We start from the raw sequence: 15,578 nt of genomic DNA, 5'->3' as shown, positions 1-15,578 counted from the left end.
CTTTTTAATTTAGCCATGATTTGATTGGTTGCAAGTTTTACAAATCTATGACCTACAAGTTTACAATTCCATGTACCTGCTAGATATATTGTATGTACTTTCAGTTTTATGATGAATTTATGAAGCGACACCATCATGTACTATACATTCAGGTCTCATAGGCTAGTTTGGCCTTTTGCATAATCTCACCCTCACTCGAGCTCAAGCTATGGTGGATGAACAAGAGAAGAAGCTAGAGACCGAAAGCCATAAAATTTTGCACATCTAAGAGATAAGTTTTAACTTTATACATGAGAATGAATCAGAGTTTAATTAGAATATGTACCCTTCCACTTGGCCTTTTGAGACATTCCGTATGAGCACAAATTTTGACTATCATACTTGGTAGTGATGGAATAAACCTTAATGTGGTTTATAACACATATTTATACTTCCATATGTAATAATTTGGTGTTGTTTCCTTAACTGTTATTACTTGAAAGAGTGTAAAGAAATGTGAGTGGACAATAGGGAGACTACCTTTTTGGAACTTTGTTGGTTTTTCTTCACTTTAAGTACCAAGTTTGAATCCAATGGAAGTAATATAAACTGGGGACAATGAACTCCAAGCATGCAAACAATTCATCACAAAAGTAAAAATACATTCAATCTACCCAAATGGCCTATGAAGAGAATGCTCCAAAAAGGAAGCGAATCAAGGCTGTAAGTATTTGTTTTTTCTGCAAGTATTGACATTTTCTATTTTATGCTATAAGTATTTCCCTCTTTATTGTAAGTGAAACCTCCAATAAGTCCCTTTGGGATGCTAGTAGAGTGTCCAATTAACTCCGCTTGGCTTGCTAGTGTACCCTATGGAACCTCTCACTCCCAAGCTGCCCTTCTTTCGTCAGTCTCTGCAAAACTGATTCATATAACCTGCTTTGTGGGTCCCTCCAAGTTCCTCCCCAGGGAGGGAGGAAACACAGTTCTATCACAAGAGTCCATCAGCATATCACCATTTTTAGATTTCTCACGTGAGTAATCTCGATCATGAAACGACAACAGCTGTGCTGTAATTGTGATTGTGTATTGTATCTGGTAGGCCAACATGTGCATTCTGGTCTTCCAGCATATTTTGAAACTCGTTCAAATATTCACCGTCACAATTTTCATTAGTTTAAGTGAACAAGCACTGGAATTTCTTTAGGATTTTCATGAGAGCAGAAGTTGTTTGCATCTTTTCACACTACCCATCGGTTTTTGGGTAAATCATCATGTTTCTTTTGGGCTTCCAACTCAATAAGAATCCACAAATATAGGGTCAAGGAGTGATCCACACTATAAACAAGCTCTCAATTTCCTTTTCTTTAATCCGCTATCGCCATTGAGTATAAATCTGCACTCACAGCTATGGCAATTTCTACATTTGTCCATCATATGGTACATCCTCACATCTACTTGTTACGATTGCTCATCTTTGCCATCATTGTGCTTCCAATCCAGTTTACACTATAATACCTTGTCAATCATCCATACCTCCTACTTGTGCGCTTGCATTTATCTCACAGTTACCAACTTGAGAATGCACACTCCTCCTTGAGAAAGTGATTACTGCAGCATTGCAACTTGTGTAATATAAATCACAAAAGAACCCCCATTAAGGAACTGACTACTCCAGCATTGCAGCTGGTTTAAGCTTTCTCCTCTTCTTTTTTGACTGTTTCAAAGCCTCGGCTCTTTTCCTTTTCATTTGCTTCTTATTGGATGACTTTCCTATGAGTGAAGGGCGATCAGATAAGCCAAAGCTCTTTGCAACATGCCCCAAATGCAACTTCTTCACCTGAAATATCGACTTAAGCTCGCCTTTATGTGCTGCATATGCACGAACATAAGACCTGAAAGCATCTGCTGCAAGATGCTTCATACTCCCCTGAAACATATGTACCAGAAAATCAATCAATCAATCAAACTCTCTCTTTTTTTTTTCGTAAAAGGTAATTGTATTAATTACGAAAAAAAGTACAAGATTACTTGATTACAAGATACATGACGACAATCTAAGCCATCATGTGAAGAGGTTCTAAGTACTACAAGTTACAACGTCATGGCAAAGATGTAGAGGAAATTGCCATATGCCAGGGACGTAAGTCCTCCCTAGAGAGCAAATCAGAATGCCGGAGAAGATCCAACTGCCAATACAAGAGGCCCTTAAGCCTCGCAATATGCCGCTGAACATTATAGGCGGAGTCAAAAAGAAAAGCATTCCGAATGGTCCAGTTATGCCAACAGCCCCAATATCGAAGAAAATGATACATGAGCTTCATATGTGGCTGTGCAGGAGTGGGGTATTTGGGCTGCCCGAAAACCCAATCAAAGGGGCGCAGGGTGAAACCAACCACTCCTTGCCAAACAGCCGACAAAAATAACCAGACTTTCTTTGCGATGGGGCAAGAAATAAATCGGTGGCGGGCGGATTCCACAGCAGTGGTGCAAAAGAAACAGTTGCCATTGGAGATTCGTCGCTTGGAAAGAGGCGAAGCAAGCGGAAGACCACCAATCATCACTCTCCAAAGAAGGACTTTACATTTGAAGGGTGTCTTGTTCAACCAGCCCTCCATCACAGTTGCCCTCCACCACGACCGGGATTTACGTAATCCCCATAAAGCATTCGCTTTGGTAACTAGCCATTGATGATCTTTAATCAGAATATGATACACTTGGTTAGCAGAAGCTTTGCTTAAAGTCAGCCGGCCTTGTAGGTCCCAATCCTGCCAGGGATGATCCGAAGCAAGGGCAGGAAAGGGTTGTCTGCTCTGGAGCATCCTCAAAAGCTGTTCCCATAAAGGCCTATATCCACGAGGGATCCTGAAAAGCCTCCTAGCTGTACGAAAAGATATAAGCACATTGCGACTGGCAAGGGTGGCATCCGCAACTGAAGACAAGCCCAAACGGGCCATCCGGTTGAATTGTGGTCTAAGCTCATGTTTACCTTCCCATGCAAGTAAACGCGAGACTGCCAGCAATTCCAATTGAAAAGAGTTAGTAGCTAAGCGATCCTCCGCTGGATGCCACTGAGCCTTCTGGAGGACCTGTTTCCAAGAACATGCCAAATGAGTAAGCAGCGACGAAGAAGAACTGGAGAACCGCGAATCAGCATTAAGAACATGCCACCAAGAACTCCGGATTTGCGTATTGCCATATAGAAGCCCATGGCCCTCAAGGAAATAACGGGCTATATCGACCCATGGATGATGATCCGAGCACATGGCGCGGAAAAGAGACCAACGGAGTGCCTGCATGTGAGTTTGGGCATCTAAAATAGCTCCGCGACCCATGCGTTTGGGGGTGCACGCATGCAACCAAGAGATCCAGGAAATACCTGCATGCAATGAGTCCTTCTTCCATAGCATGAAACGAATAGACTGAGTAAGAGCATTCAGAGTCGTAGTAGTCCAGGGCAACAATGGCAAGAAATATGTGAGCATTGGCAACATAATTGTCTGGGCCACTTTGAGGCGAACATGGAAGGGCCAGGCTTGAGATTTCCAATACATAAACTTAGCCACCATTTTCTGAGAAATCCACTGCAGAAGCTGCTTTGGGGGAACATCAACACCCAAAGGGTACCCAAGGTGCCTGACAATGGAGCCATGAGGAACAACCAGACCCTGCCAGTCCAGGGACTGCAAATCCGACTCCGTGCAGCTGAGAATGGCTGATTTGAGCGCATTGATACGAAGGCCGGACGCCTGACCAAAGAGGCCCCAAACATCCAATGCTCGTCGAAGGTTATCCTTGTCTGCACGCAAAATCATAAAAGTATCATCCGCCAGGGATTGGCTAATGAAGTGCTGTCCTGTAGGAAGTGACAGTCCGACCAACTGAGAAGAGGCTGCCATATGAGATAACATCGAAAGAACTGGATGTGTCGCAAGGGCAAAGAATAGAGGGCTCAAAGGGTACCCTTGTCTGACAGAGCGGGCAAGGACAAATGGCTCAGTAACACCTCCGTTCAGCATGACTCGCGAAGACGCTGCAGCGCTAATGGTGTAAATTAGACGAGACATCCGAGGACCAAAGCCCATAGCAGACATAAGTTCAGCAACGAAAGACCAGTCCAGATAGTCAAAAGCCTTTTCCAGGTCCAGTTGAATCAGTACTACCTCCTGATTAGAATGCCTTGCATAATCAATAGCCAGTTGAGCATTCAATACATTGTGCAGAATATTTCGGCCCTTAATGAAACCATACTGTAGAGGATGCACAATGGCCGGGAGATGCTTATGGAGCCGATTCGCCATTACTTTGGAAAAGATTTTGTACATTGAACCCATCAAAGAAATTGGGCGCCACTGTGTCAACTTAGATGGCGAAGGAACTTTTGGAAGCAGTTTAATAATGCCTTCTTTCCATGAGGAAGGCATGATCCCCGTTTCCCACACCTGCTGAAACAAAGCCTGCAATGGTTTCGCCAGTTGGGTAGCAAAAGCTTCAAAGAACTCATTGGTGAGACCATCCCAACCCGGACTTTTATCCTTGGGCAAGTGTAGCAAGACGTCCATAACCTCTGCCTCACAAATATCGGACTCCATAGTAGCTTGCATGTCCTGCGGAAGCTGATTGCGGACCACGTCATAAAAAACCGAACGGGCCTGAGTAATTCGGTCTGAAGGTGGAGAAGTGGAACCGAGAAGGTCACGGAAATAATTCCTGCACATATGCACAATAGTCTGCGGATCCAGGATAAGGTGGCCTTCTTCATCCTCGAGTCTGGTCATATTCTCTCGAGCAGGAGAGACATGGAGAGCTCGAAAGAACTTATGGGTCTGACATGCACTATCTTGCAAAGTCTCCGTCAGATGTTGCAGTTTGGCCTGCTGATATGATTTCAACTGGAATTCTTTAATAAGATCAGCCACTCGCATGGCCAGTGCGAGCAGAAATGCATCATCCGGAGTGTCCACCAGCAGAGAACGAACCAAAGCCAACAGGTCCTCTGTTGCCTTGCGACGCTGCCGACAAAGAGAGGCATGATAGATCCCATACTGCCGAGCAACCCGCTGCACATTAGAGAGCAATCTTTCAAATGACGCAGTGCCCTGAGAAGAGAAGTCCAAGAAGAATCTGTCAATCAATTGCTGCATATAGCCCTGAAAGATTGCATGCTTCAAGTAAGACGAGTTAAAACGCAAAGGGAGTCTCTCCAGAAATTGCTTGAAAGGTGCAATGGGTTGTGCAAGCAGCTCAAGCTGCAAAGGGAAATGGTCCGACAAGGCATATTGCTGCAACACCTTTATTTCGAGCATCTCGGGAAGAAAATCATCATTCTGCATGATATATATACGGTCCAATCGCGACCATGTTGTTGCATACTGGGCAGAATGGAAAGTAAACCCTGTAGAAGACGGGTGTAGCCAGGACCAGAGATCTTGCTTAAGAACAGCAAGAGCCAACGCATGCCACATACGACTTTCCGGCGCATCCATTACCGAATGCTCCGATGTGGACTGGGAAGAATCAACACACATATTGAAATCCCCCATGAAGAAGCCCCGTCTGCCAAGTGACAAGGAGGTCTGCAAAGTTTGCCAAAGCTCCCGACGAGATAACGAATCATTCGGAGCATAGAGGCCAAGTAACCATAAGATTTCCCCTTCGAATAAAATTTCAATCACCAAAAAGCGGCCATGAACATCATTTTTAATAAGAACAGGCTGATATTTGTCATGTACAATCATGAGCACACCTGAATAATGCATGGCCTGTGTCCCTGCATAAAACAATCGAAAGCCCACTTTTCCGGCTTCACCGTGACTCTTGTGCTCAACAGCGCACAGGACATCCCACTGATTTTCATGCAATACAGTCCACATGGCATGTTGCTTGTGTCGAGAACAAATTCCTCGCACATTCCACGTGGCTATTTTCATGTGTATTTAAAACAAAATCAGGTACGAGGCACAGCTTGTCAGATGGGAGAGGATCGAGGTGCAACTGAAGTGCAGTAGACAGTGTGAGAGTGAGAGACAGAGTTGAGCACGACACCCAATGCAATAGTACTGAATAGAGTGTAAGCTGAAAGTACAAATGATAACCCTTATACCTTAGAGTTATAAGGGGCTGTTCACACCCGAACATAGTAAGTGCCCGTAAGTGTGCACCACAAGCACATACAAAATAGTACACATAATCTGGGGGAAAAAACCTCTCCTACCGAGAGTAAAAAATGCCCCAGTGTCCTAGTGATCACCCGCACACTCCCATATGAGCGTAGGCGTAAGTAAGGCGTGTGAGATACCCAACAAACCCCCCTAGAGTGAAGAGTGATCAAGTGTACAAGGATCATCCGCCACCAAAGGGCGTCAAATTCAAAGCATCGCGAAATGCTTCAAATTTGTCTCGTGGAAGAGCTTTGGTGAAGATGTCTGCCACATTGCTGGTGGTAGGACAATAGACAAGGCTGATATCACCTGCATGTAGCCTCTCTCTGACAAAGTGGTAGTGAATCTCTATGTGTTTCGTGCGAGCATGAAACACAGGGTTCCGTGCCACTGCAATGGCACTCTGACTGTCAGTATATAAAGGAGTAGACTCCGTAACAAATACATCCAAATCAGCAAGTAAGCGTCTAAGCCATACGCACTCAACTGCAGTAGTGAAGGCTGCCTTGTACTCAGCTTCACATGACGACGTGGCAACAGTGGATTGTTTCTTGCTAAGCCAAGAAATGCATGACGAGCCAAGAAAGAAACAATTGCCACTAGTGGAGTGACGAGTATCAAAATCACCAGCCCAATCAGAGTCACTGTAAGCATGTAACTGCAGTGGTCCCCCCTTGGCATAAAGCAATCCAAGAGCTCTAGTACCCTGCAAGTAACGAAACACACGCTTCACAGCTTGCCAATGCGACATACGAGGCTGATGCATGTACCTGCTCAAAACTGAAACGGCAAACTGTATGTCTGGCCGAGTGTGGCATAGATAGATGAGACATCCCACTGCTGGAGCATAAGTATGGATATCAAACAAATCACTGTCATCATGTAATGACAGTTTGAGCCCAGGTTCCATGGGTGTACAAACTGGCTTGCAATCCTGTAAGCCAAACTTTTCAAGAAGTTACCCAATGTACCTTGACTGACATAATCCAATGCCTCTAGCATCATGTACAAACTGGATGCCCAAGTAATAGTGCAAAATACCCAAGTCAGACATGTCAAAAGTTTGCTGTAAATTATTTTTGAATGCTGAAATCTGATCAGCACGTGTTCCAGTGAGCAAAAGGTCGTCTACATATAGACACAAAATCAGCATGGATCCCCCCTCTTTATGTACATAAAGAGTAGACTCAGATGGGCTGTTTACAAACCCCTGACTAAGCAAGAAAGCATCTATCTTTGCGTACCAAGCTCGTGGAGCTTGTTTCAAACCATATAGAGCTTTTTTCAGCTTGCATACTAAATTTTCTGAGCCTTCAACTGCAAAACCAATGGGCTGCTGTACATACACTTCTTCCTGAAGTTCCCCATGTAAGAATGCAGTCTTTATATCCAGCTGATGCACTTTCCAACCAAAATGTGCAGCCAAGGCAATCATAGACCGAATGGTCGTCATACGGGAGGTAGGAGCAAAGGTCTCCTCATAGTCAATGCCCTTTTTCTGTGCGTAGCCTTTAGCTACCAGCCGTGCCTTGTACTTATCTATGGATCCATCTGCATTCCTTTTCAATTTGTAGACCCATTTCGTACCAATGGCACGCTTGCCAACTGGCAAAGACACCAAATCCCAAGTATGATTCTTATGAATAGAATCCAATTCAGCTTGCATGGCTGCCATCCAATGCACACTATGTCGTGCATCCTCAAAACATTCAGGCTCCTCATTATCATGAGTACATGCTGCCATAACAAACTCCATGGAATGTGCTGAATCATGCAGTCGAGTTTGCCTTCGAGTACGACCAGCCAAGGGTGTTTCCAAATGACTATCTCTCATAGTCTGCGTGTACCATCTAGGCACCTGTCTTGCTTCCTGAATGTGTACAAGTTCCTGCTGAATTTCAGTTTCAGCAATGTGCTGATTTACTGCATGTTCCATAGGAGCAGCTGGCTGAACATTAGGTTCATTTGCTGAAGTACCAGCTGAATCACCAAATGTGATGGGCAGCAGCCCTTCAAAGACATCACGGGCAGCCTGATATGTATCAAAACCAGCCAAGGATAATTCTGATTTTTCATCAAATACAACATCCCTGCTGACAAAAACCTTCTTGGTCACGGGATCATAGAGTCTGTAGCCTTTGCTTTCGCTGCTATATCCCATAAAGATGCATTTTACAGCCTTGTTGTCCAACTTTCGAAGTACCTGTGGAATATGGGCATATGCAAGACACCCAAAAGTACGGAAGTGGCCAACAGAAGGTTTGCGGCTGTGCCAAGCCTCAAAAGGTGTGACGGTTTTCAAGGCCTTGGTAGGGCATCTGTTCAAAATGTGGCAAGCGCACATGACGGCTTCCATCCAAAAACTATGAGGCAAACTCTTTGCCTTCAGCATACATCTGGCCATCTCCATGAGTGACCGATTTTTCCTCTCTGCTACCCCATTCTGCTGTGGAGTATATGCAGTAGTGTACTGATGGATAATGCCCTTCTGCTGCAAATAAGAATTCAGCATAGAGGACATGTATTCCCCCCCTCGGTTTGAACGGAGAGTCTTAATCTTGCAACCAGACTGAGTTTCCACAAGTGCACTGAAAGCCAAAAATGCATCATACACTTCTGACTTCTTTTTCAAGCAGTAGACCCAGCACAAACGTGTAAAGTCATCAATAAATGTTACAAAATAGTAACAACCACCCAATGACTGTGTCTGCATGGGCCCACAAACATCCGAATGCACAAGCTGCAATCTGGCTGTTGCTCTAAAAGCAACATCACGGGGAAAAGAGAAACGATGCATTTTCCCCAAAATGCAACCCTCGCATAAATGCTCAGGAGGTCTCTCCAAGAGAGGTAATCCATCCAACATCTGAGTACGCTGTAATAGCATCAAGCTGCCATAGTTTACATGCCCCAAACGAGCATGCCATAACTCTGTCTCTAACATAGCAGGAGTAAGAGTGGATGTCAAATATGCAGACTGATCTACCGAAAGAGCATCCAACTCATATAACCCATGACACAGAGAACCTGTCAAGACCAATGTCATGTGTTCCTTGTCACGGACCATGCAACGGTCATCATCAAAGGTGACCTGCAAACCACAACGTGCCATAGAAGAAATGGAAAGCAGATTCTTCTTAATGCCAGGCACATACAAAGCATCCTGTAGGCGGAGAATAGAGCCATCAATGGCTGTAAGCTGAATCTCCCCAATACCACGAACAGGGTATGATGCATTATTAGCACACTGAACAGACTTCCCAACGGGAGGTGCAGCAAGAGAAGCAAACAAATCTCTACGAGATGTGATATGCCGTGAAGCACCACTGTCAAAGAACCAAGTGTCAGCATCTTCTGTAGAGCTAAATGCTCTATCAGCCCAAGAGACATCATAACTGCAAGTGTAAAAACAATAGTCCCTGTCTGCAACAAAGGACGCGGACTCACTAGCAGTGGAAGGAGCTGCAGAAACAGACATCCCTGACTCCTTCTTCTTCTCTTTGGCGATGCGCTTCCTGCACTCAGTGATGTAGTGGCCAGGCTTCTTGCAGTAATGGCATTTTCCTTTCTTGGCTTGCGTGCCCCCCTGTTTCTGACTTGTCTGTGAAGTGTTACTACTACCAGAACTCTGCGAAGCATTTTTCCCTTGGCTGTTTTTACCCTTCTGCCTTGATATAAAAGCCTGCTCAGAGGCTATACCATCCACACCATTGTTCCGTCTAGTTTGCTCCTCCTCTAGAAGCAAACTGACAAGCTGAATGAAAGTGATGGGCTCTTTCGAAATCCTCATAGTGAGGTTCAAGGCAGTATGAAAAGCCAAGTAAGAGGGAGGCAGTGAATTCAATGTCGTAGAAATCAGCTGCGCATCTGAGTAGTACTCATCCACATTCATGAGTTGCTCCCGCAAGTCCTGAATTTTGTTGAGATGATCCTGCATAGAATCACCCTCATTCATCTTTAGAGTCTCTAGCTCTTTCTTCAAGAAAGAGATGCGAGTCTCATTCTTTCCTGCAAACATCTGCTCCAATATCAACCAAGCTTCTTGTGAAGAAGCTGCTGAACGAATATGAGGAATGATAGAACGCTGAACTGCCAATGCAATCAGCGACATAGCCTGTGCATCCCGTGTATCCCAAGTTTTCTGAGCTGCAGTTCTTGGGGGAAGTGGCTGAGCGGGGTGAGGTGGAGGGGGCTGAGGTTGCCCTCTTGCACGTCCTCCTGGAGGAGGAGTAGCGGGAGCCACAACTCCCGGTCGTGCTTCCTCTCCACTGACATAATCCCACAAATTTTTGGCCACTAATACATTCTTCATCATGAAAGACCAAAGGGAATAATTGTTCCCATCCAATCGGTCTTCCTTGGACACATAGGTGAATACATCTCCTCCCTGATTTGCCATTATTTTCCAAAAGGTAATAGAGCAATGTCAATGCAGTACGGGCTGGAAATCTGCAAATTTCCAGAAATTGCAGCAAACACAAGTCTGCAATTAATGTGCAAAGGGTACTCTGTCAAAAAAAAACTGTCACTGATGCACGCTTCCCAAGGTGCAATTAGTGCTCAGCAGCACTAAAACATCAAAAGCCCCAAAATTTTCTGCAAAATTTGTCACAAATACCCCAGAATGTGCATTTAATGTGTCTCTGTCACAGACACAAGCACGTGTCCCAATGCAGAAAACTGATCCTGCTGCTGCTCTGTTACATACACAGAGCACGTGTCCCAATGCAGAAAATTGACCCTGCTGCTGCACGAACTCCTGTGTTGAAATAAAAAATGCAAAATGTTACCTCTGCAGAATGATTGACGACAGGCACGAATCCCGAGGCAATGTCTGTGCACAGGAACAGGCTGGCGAACAGAGGCCCAGGCGTCAGCTGGTTGCAGAAACAGGGACGGATCTGCGCAGTCGGTAGCTGGTGGCGGGCTTCTGTAGGTACAGGAGGCGGCGTCTGCAGACAGGTGGCACGCGCAGGTACAAATGTTGACGGCGCCTGCCAGGTGGCACGCTGGGACAGGTGGCACTGGGGGCGTCTGCAATCAGCGCGCTGGGCAGAGAAGGCTGCGCCTGGACTGAAGACGTCTGCAGATGGCGCGCTGCAACTGGCGGGTGGAGCTGTGCGCTGGCGGCTGGAGCTGACACTGGCGGGTGGAGCTGCGCTGGCGGCTGGAGCTAACCTGGCAGGTGGAGCTGCAAGTGACGTGGCTGCTGACGAAGGTACAGGCTGCACATGCTGTACCAGACAGGTACTGACGAGCTGTCAGTGCTGACGCAAGTCCTCGGGAACCGAACAGAGCTGCTGACCAGCTCTGATACCAAATGTCAGATGGGAGAGGATCGAGGTGCAGCTGAAGTGCAGTAGACAGTGTGAGAGTGAGAGACAGAGTTGAGCACGACACCCAATGCAATAGTACTGAATAGAGTGTAAGCTGAAAGTACAAATGATAACCCTTATACCTTAGAGTTATAAGGGGCTGTTCACACCCGAACACAGTAAGTGCCCGTAAGTGTGCACCACAAGCACATACAAAATAGTACACATAATCTGGGGGAAAAAACCTCTCCTACCGAGAGTAAAAAATGCCCCATTGTCCTAGTGATCACCCGCACACTCCCATATGAGCGTAGGCGTAAGTAAGGCGTGTGAGATACCCAACACAGCTTGCCTCGATTTGACTTTGTTGGCGAGAATGTCCAGGACTCCCTCATCCAAGAAATCCGCCAACACCGCAAAAGAGTTCTGAGGACCAGATTTGGAAGTAGACGGCATATCTGCTGGCTTGGGGTTGGAACGGGGATAACGACGGTCCCACGGGGTAATGACATTACCTCTGGTATCAAATGCCAACTTAGCAGAGGGACCCTTTGGACGATCCGAATACATTTTCCTGGCGGGCTGATGAAGGGGGGCAGAGAAAACCATAGCAGGAGCAAAGCGCTCGGAAGACAACATTTCCTTCCTGCGCATATATGTACGCATGGAATCTTGTGAGGTAGTAGGCACAGTATTCTCCATGCCAGCAACAACCCTGTTGCCTTTTTTTGCACGTACTTCAACCCAATCAGTGGCACGGGAATCCAGACCCGAAACCTGTTGTTTACCTTTAGCCAGAGCTTGGGGCTCGTGGATAGCATCCAGCAACGGGGCATCACACACCATATCTTCCATGGGCGGCGCAGCATGGCCAACATCGGAAGTGTGTTGCTGTTCCGGGCATTCGGCCATAAAATGCCCCAACTGTCCACAGGAAAAGCAATGCCCTGCAAAATTGCCCCATTTCAAACGAAAGTGTAACGGATGCATGCCAGAGCAATTGAGACGTAACCAAGCAGACCTTTTTCTTGCAATGTCCCATAGCATACACAAGCGGCTGCGATTCACAGCCCTGAGACTGGGAGGGACCAAAACAGTGCCCACAGCGGCCATAGCATCCTTCAATAGTGGCCAATAAACAGCCGGACAATTTTCCACCTCTACCCACACAGGGCATTCACGTTGCAGTAGACGCTGAAAATCTGCCATTGGGCGCCATGGAACCACATGAACCAACCGGCGTTCAAAAAACAAAGGCAGTTTAGACAGGAGAGCAGCACGGTGCGTCTCCGATTTCAACAGGACCTCAAAAAAACCTCGGGAGCCAACAAAAATCTCTTCAACACATTCCCCTTGTAGCAGACTGTGCAACCACTGGCGAATACGGGAAAGCAACGGGATTCGACCAGTGAAGAAGAGTATCACAGCGCGATCATAAAACACCGAAAAGGAGCGTAGGACAGTTTTTGGGTCCACGGTGGCGTCCAGAACATCGTCAGGTGCAGAGTCAAAAAAGACTTCCTGATTATGTTGAACATAATCGCCAAGCAAAGTGTTTGCAAATTTCAGCAAATGCTCCCAGTCAACATCCTGAGAGTCCACAGAATCCGAAGCAACCTGAGCATAGGAACGATCCTGAGGAACACCTATCTCTTCCGAAGTATGCTTGGTACGTTTACCCGCAGGCTGGATGTCGGGACCAGGGGGCATCTCTTCGTTGCACGGAACCATATCCTCACGTTCCTCAGCATCAGAATCCGGGCCAAGTGCTGCCACTGTTTGGTCTATGAAATCCAGATCCAAACCAGCCATCGTGTATAACGATTTGATCGCGAAGGAGGACTGACCCTCTCTCTCGCCCGCTCTCTCTCTCTCCCTCTTTGCTATACAGAGGCGCTATCCAGGGGTGTACTCTGCAAGGACAGCTAATGAAAGCGGAGCTTTACCTGTCACCGTGCAGGGGCAGAAGGGCGAAACAAAGGCCTGGCGGTCTCCACGGCAGGACGGGACAGGCTGGGTGCCGGGCAGGGATCCGTCAGCAGCGAAACCCGAACTGACAAGGCGAAGGGGCAAGAGGCACGCGCCGAGGTCGCAGCTCCGGTGGGTGTGGGGCGCAAGCGATGGACCGTCCAAACGCAGGGCGGGGGACGCAGCGGCCGTGGACAGGGCGTCAGTGGCAGGCGACCGTGGACAGGACGTTAGGGACAGGGCATCGAGGGACAGGGCGTCAAGGGCGGCCGTGGACAGGGCGTCAGAAGCAGGGCGTCAAGGGTGGCCGTAGACAGGGCGTCAGGAGCAGGACGCGCTGACGGCGTCAGGAACAGGGCTCTAGGGTTTCCGCTGGCGGCGCAGGGACCAGACGCGAATGGCAAAGACAGGCGGATCTACAAGCGTCGACGGTGCGGACAAGACGCGAACGACAGACGAGCAGAGGCGACGACGGTGCGGACGCGAACAAGAGGTGACGACAGGCGGGTCTTCAGTCTGCAACAACGCAGGTCGAGGCGGCGGCAGGGCGTGCAGTACCAGGCGATGGCAGGGTGGCACGAAGCAGAGGCACCATCACGCTTCTCTCTCTCTCTCTCTCTCTCTCTCTCTCTCTCTCTCTCTCTCTGTGTGTATGTGAGGGCATGATAGATTCCTGTAAAATGAATACCAATTAGAACAGGTTACCTAGCAGCAAGGACATCACAGACACTCATTAGACCCAAAGCAGCACAGCAGTGCAATTTATGATAGTTTTATCCACTGCCTCCCAATGCTAAAGAGTTTCGAGAGCCGAGTTTTCAGTAAGTACTGATGTAATGTGGGACTATGACAATACTGAGAGAATAAAGCTCTTGCCTATTGTTATAGATGAAGATGCTTTTACATCAGGCTTCATAGGATTCTCAGAGTAGGTTTTGTGAAATTCTAGAGGATTGAAGAAATGAATAGAGCTTCTAGACATTATATTTGTAGGGTAAAAAAGAGTATGAAAGAGTAAGGTTTATTGAAGATGATGAGAGAATTACAGAAACATCACCAACTTCCTTCAACTTAGCCGCTATCCACACAAATTAATTGTCTTAAAGCTCATGCCTATTTAGTCTTGTCCATGTTCACATGAATAACTTAAGCATGCATAATAGTCATGTCCCCTAAACCCCATACATGTATAATTAAATGCATGGGCAGTCACAGCTCCTAGTATCTCCCTATCATGTCAAATTTAATCATGTTCCTTGAATGTACAATTTAATATGCAAACAGTCACAACTTTATGATGTCTCCCCACCATGTTGCCTTACTCTACGTGACACTATCCTTCGCAGCTGAATCGAATGCCTTCACATCCTTAGAAGGACCAACATAGGATGCTTCTACCAACACTGATCCTCCATATAAGTACCCCTTCTACAATAAGGGCACCTCTTGGCAGACACATCCTTCTTTGTCTTACCCTTTCTCTCCTTTCTTACCCGTCCCATTTTGCTTCTCTGCACCATTCGAACTTGCAGTGCAGGCCTTGGCATTCACTCTAGATCCACCAAAAGTATCTATATGCCAAGCCTCCTATTGAGGCACTAAAGGGAATGTGCGTGTGAGGCTGGTACAGAAGACATTTAGGGCAGCTTGTCAGCTAGAGTGATTTCACTCTAGTCATTCACTCTCCTCCACCTTCATTCTTCTCATGCACAATGCTCTCACTACAGTCACTTGGTCACACATACAAGGGCATCCTTTGTATCAGCCTTCATCATCTGTGCTGACTTTCAGCATCACCTTAAACTTGGTCTTCAGTTTTCACTATTCCATCTGTATGTCCTTGCTTCCACTTGCATTCTAACAGGTTAGTGCAGATCTATTCGCATGTCCTTGCTTCAGCTCATATTCTAAAAGGTTTGCTAGTCTATTCGTATGTCCCTGCTTCTGGTCACATTCTAACAGGTTGGTGCTGATCTTTTTCCTAGTTTTGTTCATCAATTCCAACTATTACATAGTTATGATAATTACAAAGAAAAAGAGAAGATTAAGTTTTCAGCTCTCGATGGATGACAAAGAATCTCCCAAATCAGCAACTCAAGTTGTTTTTGCTCTCGTCAACTTCTTTTGATATGGAAGGCCTCCACCCTCCTCACTG

The 15,578-nt window shown here is 46.5% G+C and overlaps 1 protein-coding gene across 3 annotated transcripts in view; it reads right to left on the bottom strand.

Annotated features, from left to right (window-relative positions):
* Positions 1-15,578, bottom strand: part of LOC148028460 (P-loop containing nucleoside triphosphate hydrolases superfamily protein) — an 85,935-nt gene that overhangs the window by 2,993 nt on the left and 67,364 nt on the right. Inside the window, exon 10 of one of the 3 annotated variants that reach the window (XM_087690264.1) lies at positions 504-1,909. The exons of 1 other annotated variant lie outside the window; for it this stretch is intronic. In XM_087690264.1, coding sequence (XP_087546390.1) covers positions 1,649-1,909 — 261 coding nt within the window. In that variant the 3' untranslated portion in view covers positions 504-1,648. Of the gene's footprint in view, positions 1-503; positions 1,910-15,578 lie in introns of those variants that run through there. One more of the 3 variants, XM_087690265.1, reaches the window with a different exon arrangement.

This window comes from Lygodium microphyllum, chromosome 12, assembly GCF_053477565.2.
Source record: "Lygodium microphyllum isolate KBCC chromosome 12, Lygodium_microphyllum_v1.1.10, whole genome shotgun sequence".
Taxonomy (NCBI): Eukaryota; Viridiplantae; Streptophyta; class Polypodiopsida; order Schizaeales; family Lygodiaceae; genus Lygodium; species Lygodium microphyllum.
The sequence above is the reverse complement of the archived record's forward strand: the minus strand, read 5'-3'. Positions and strand labels throughout refer to the sequence as shown.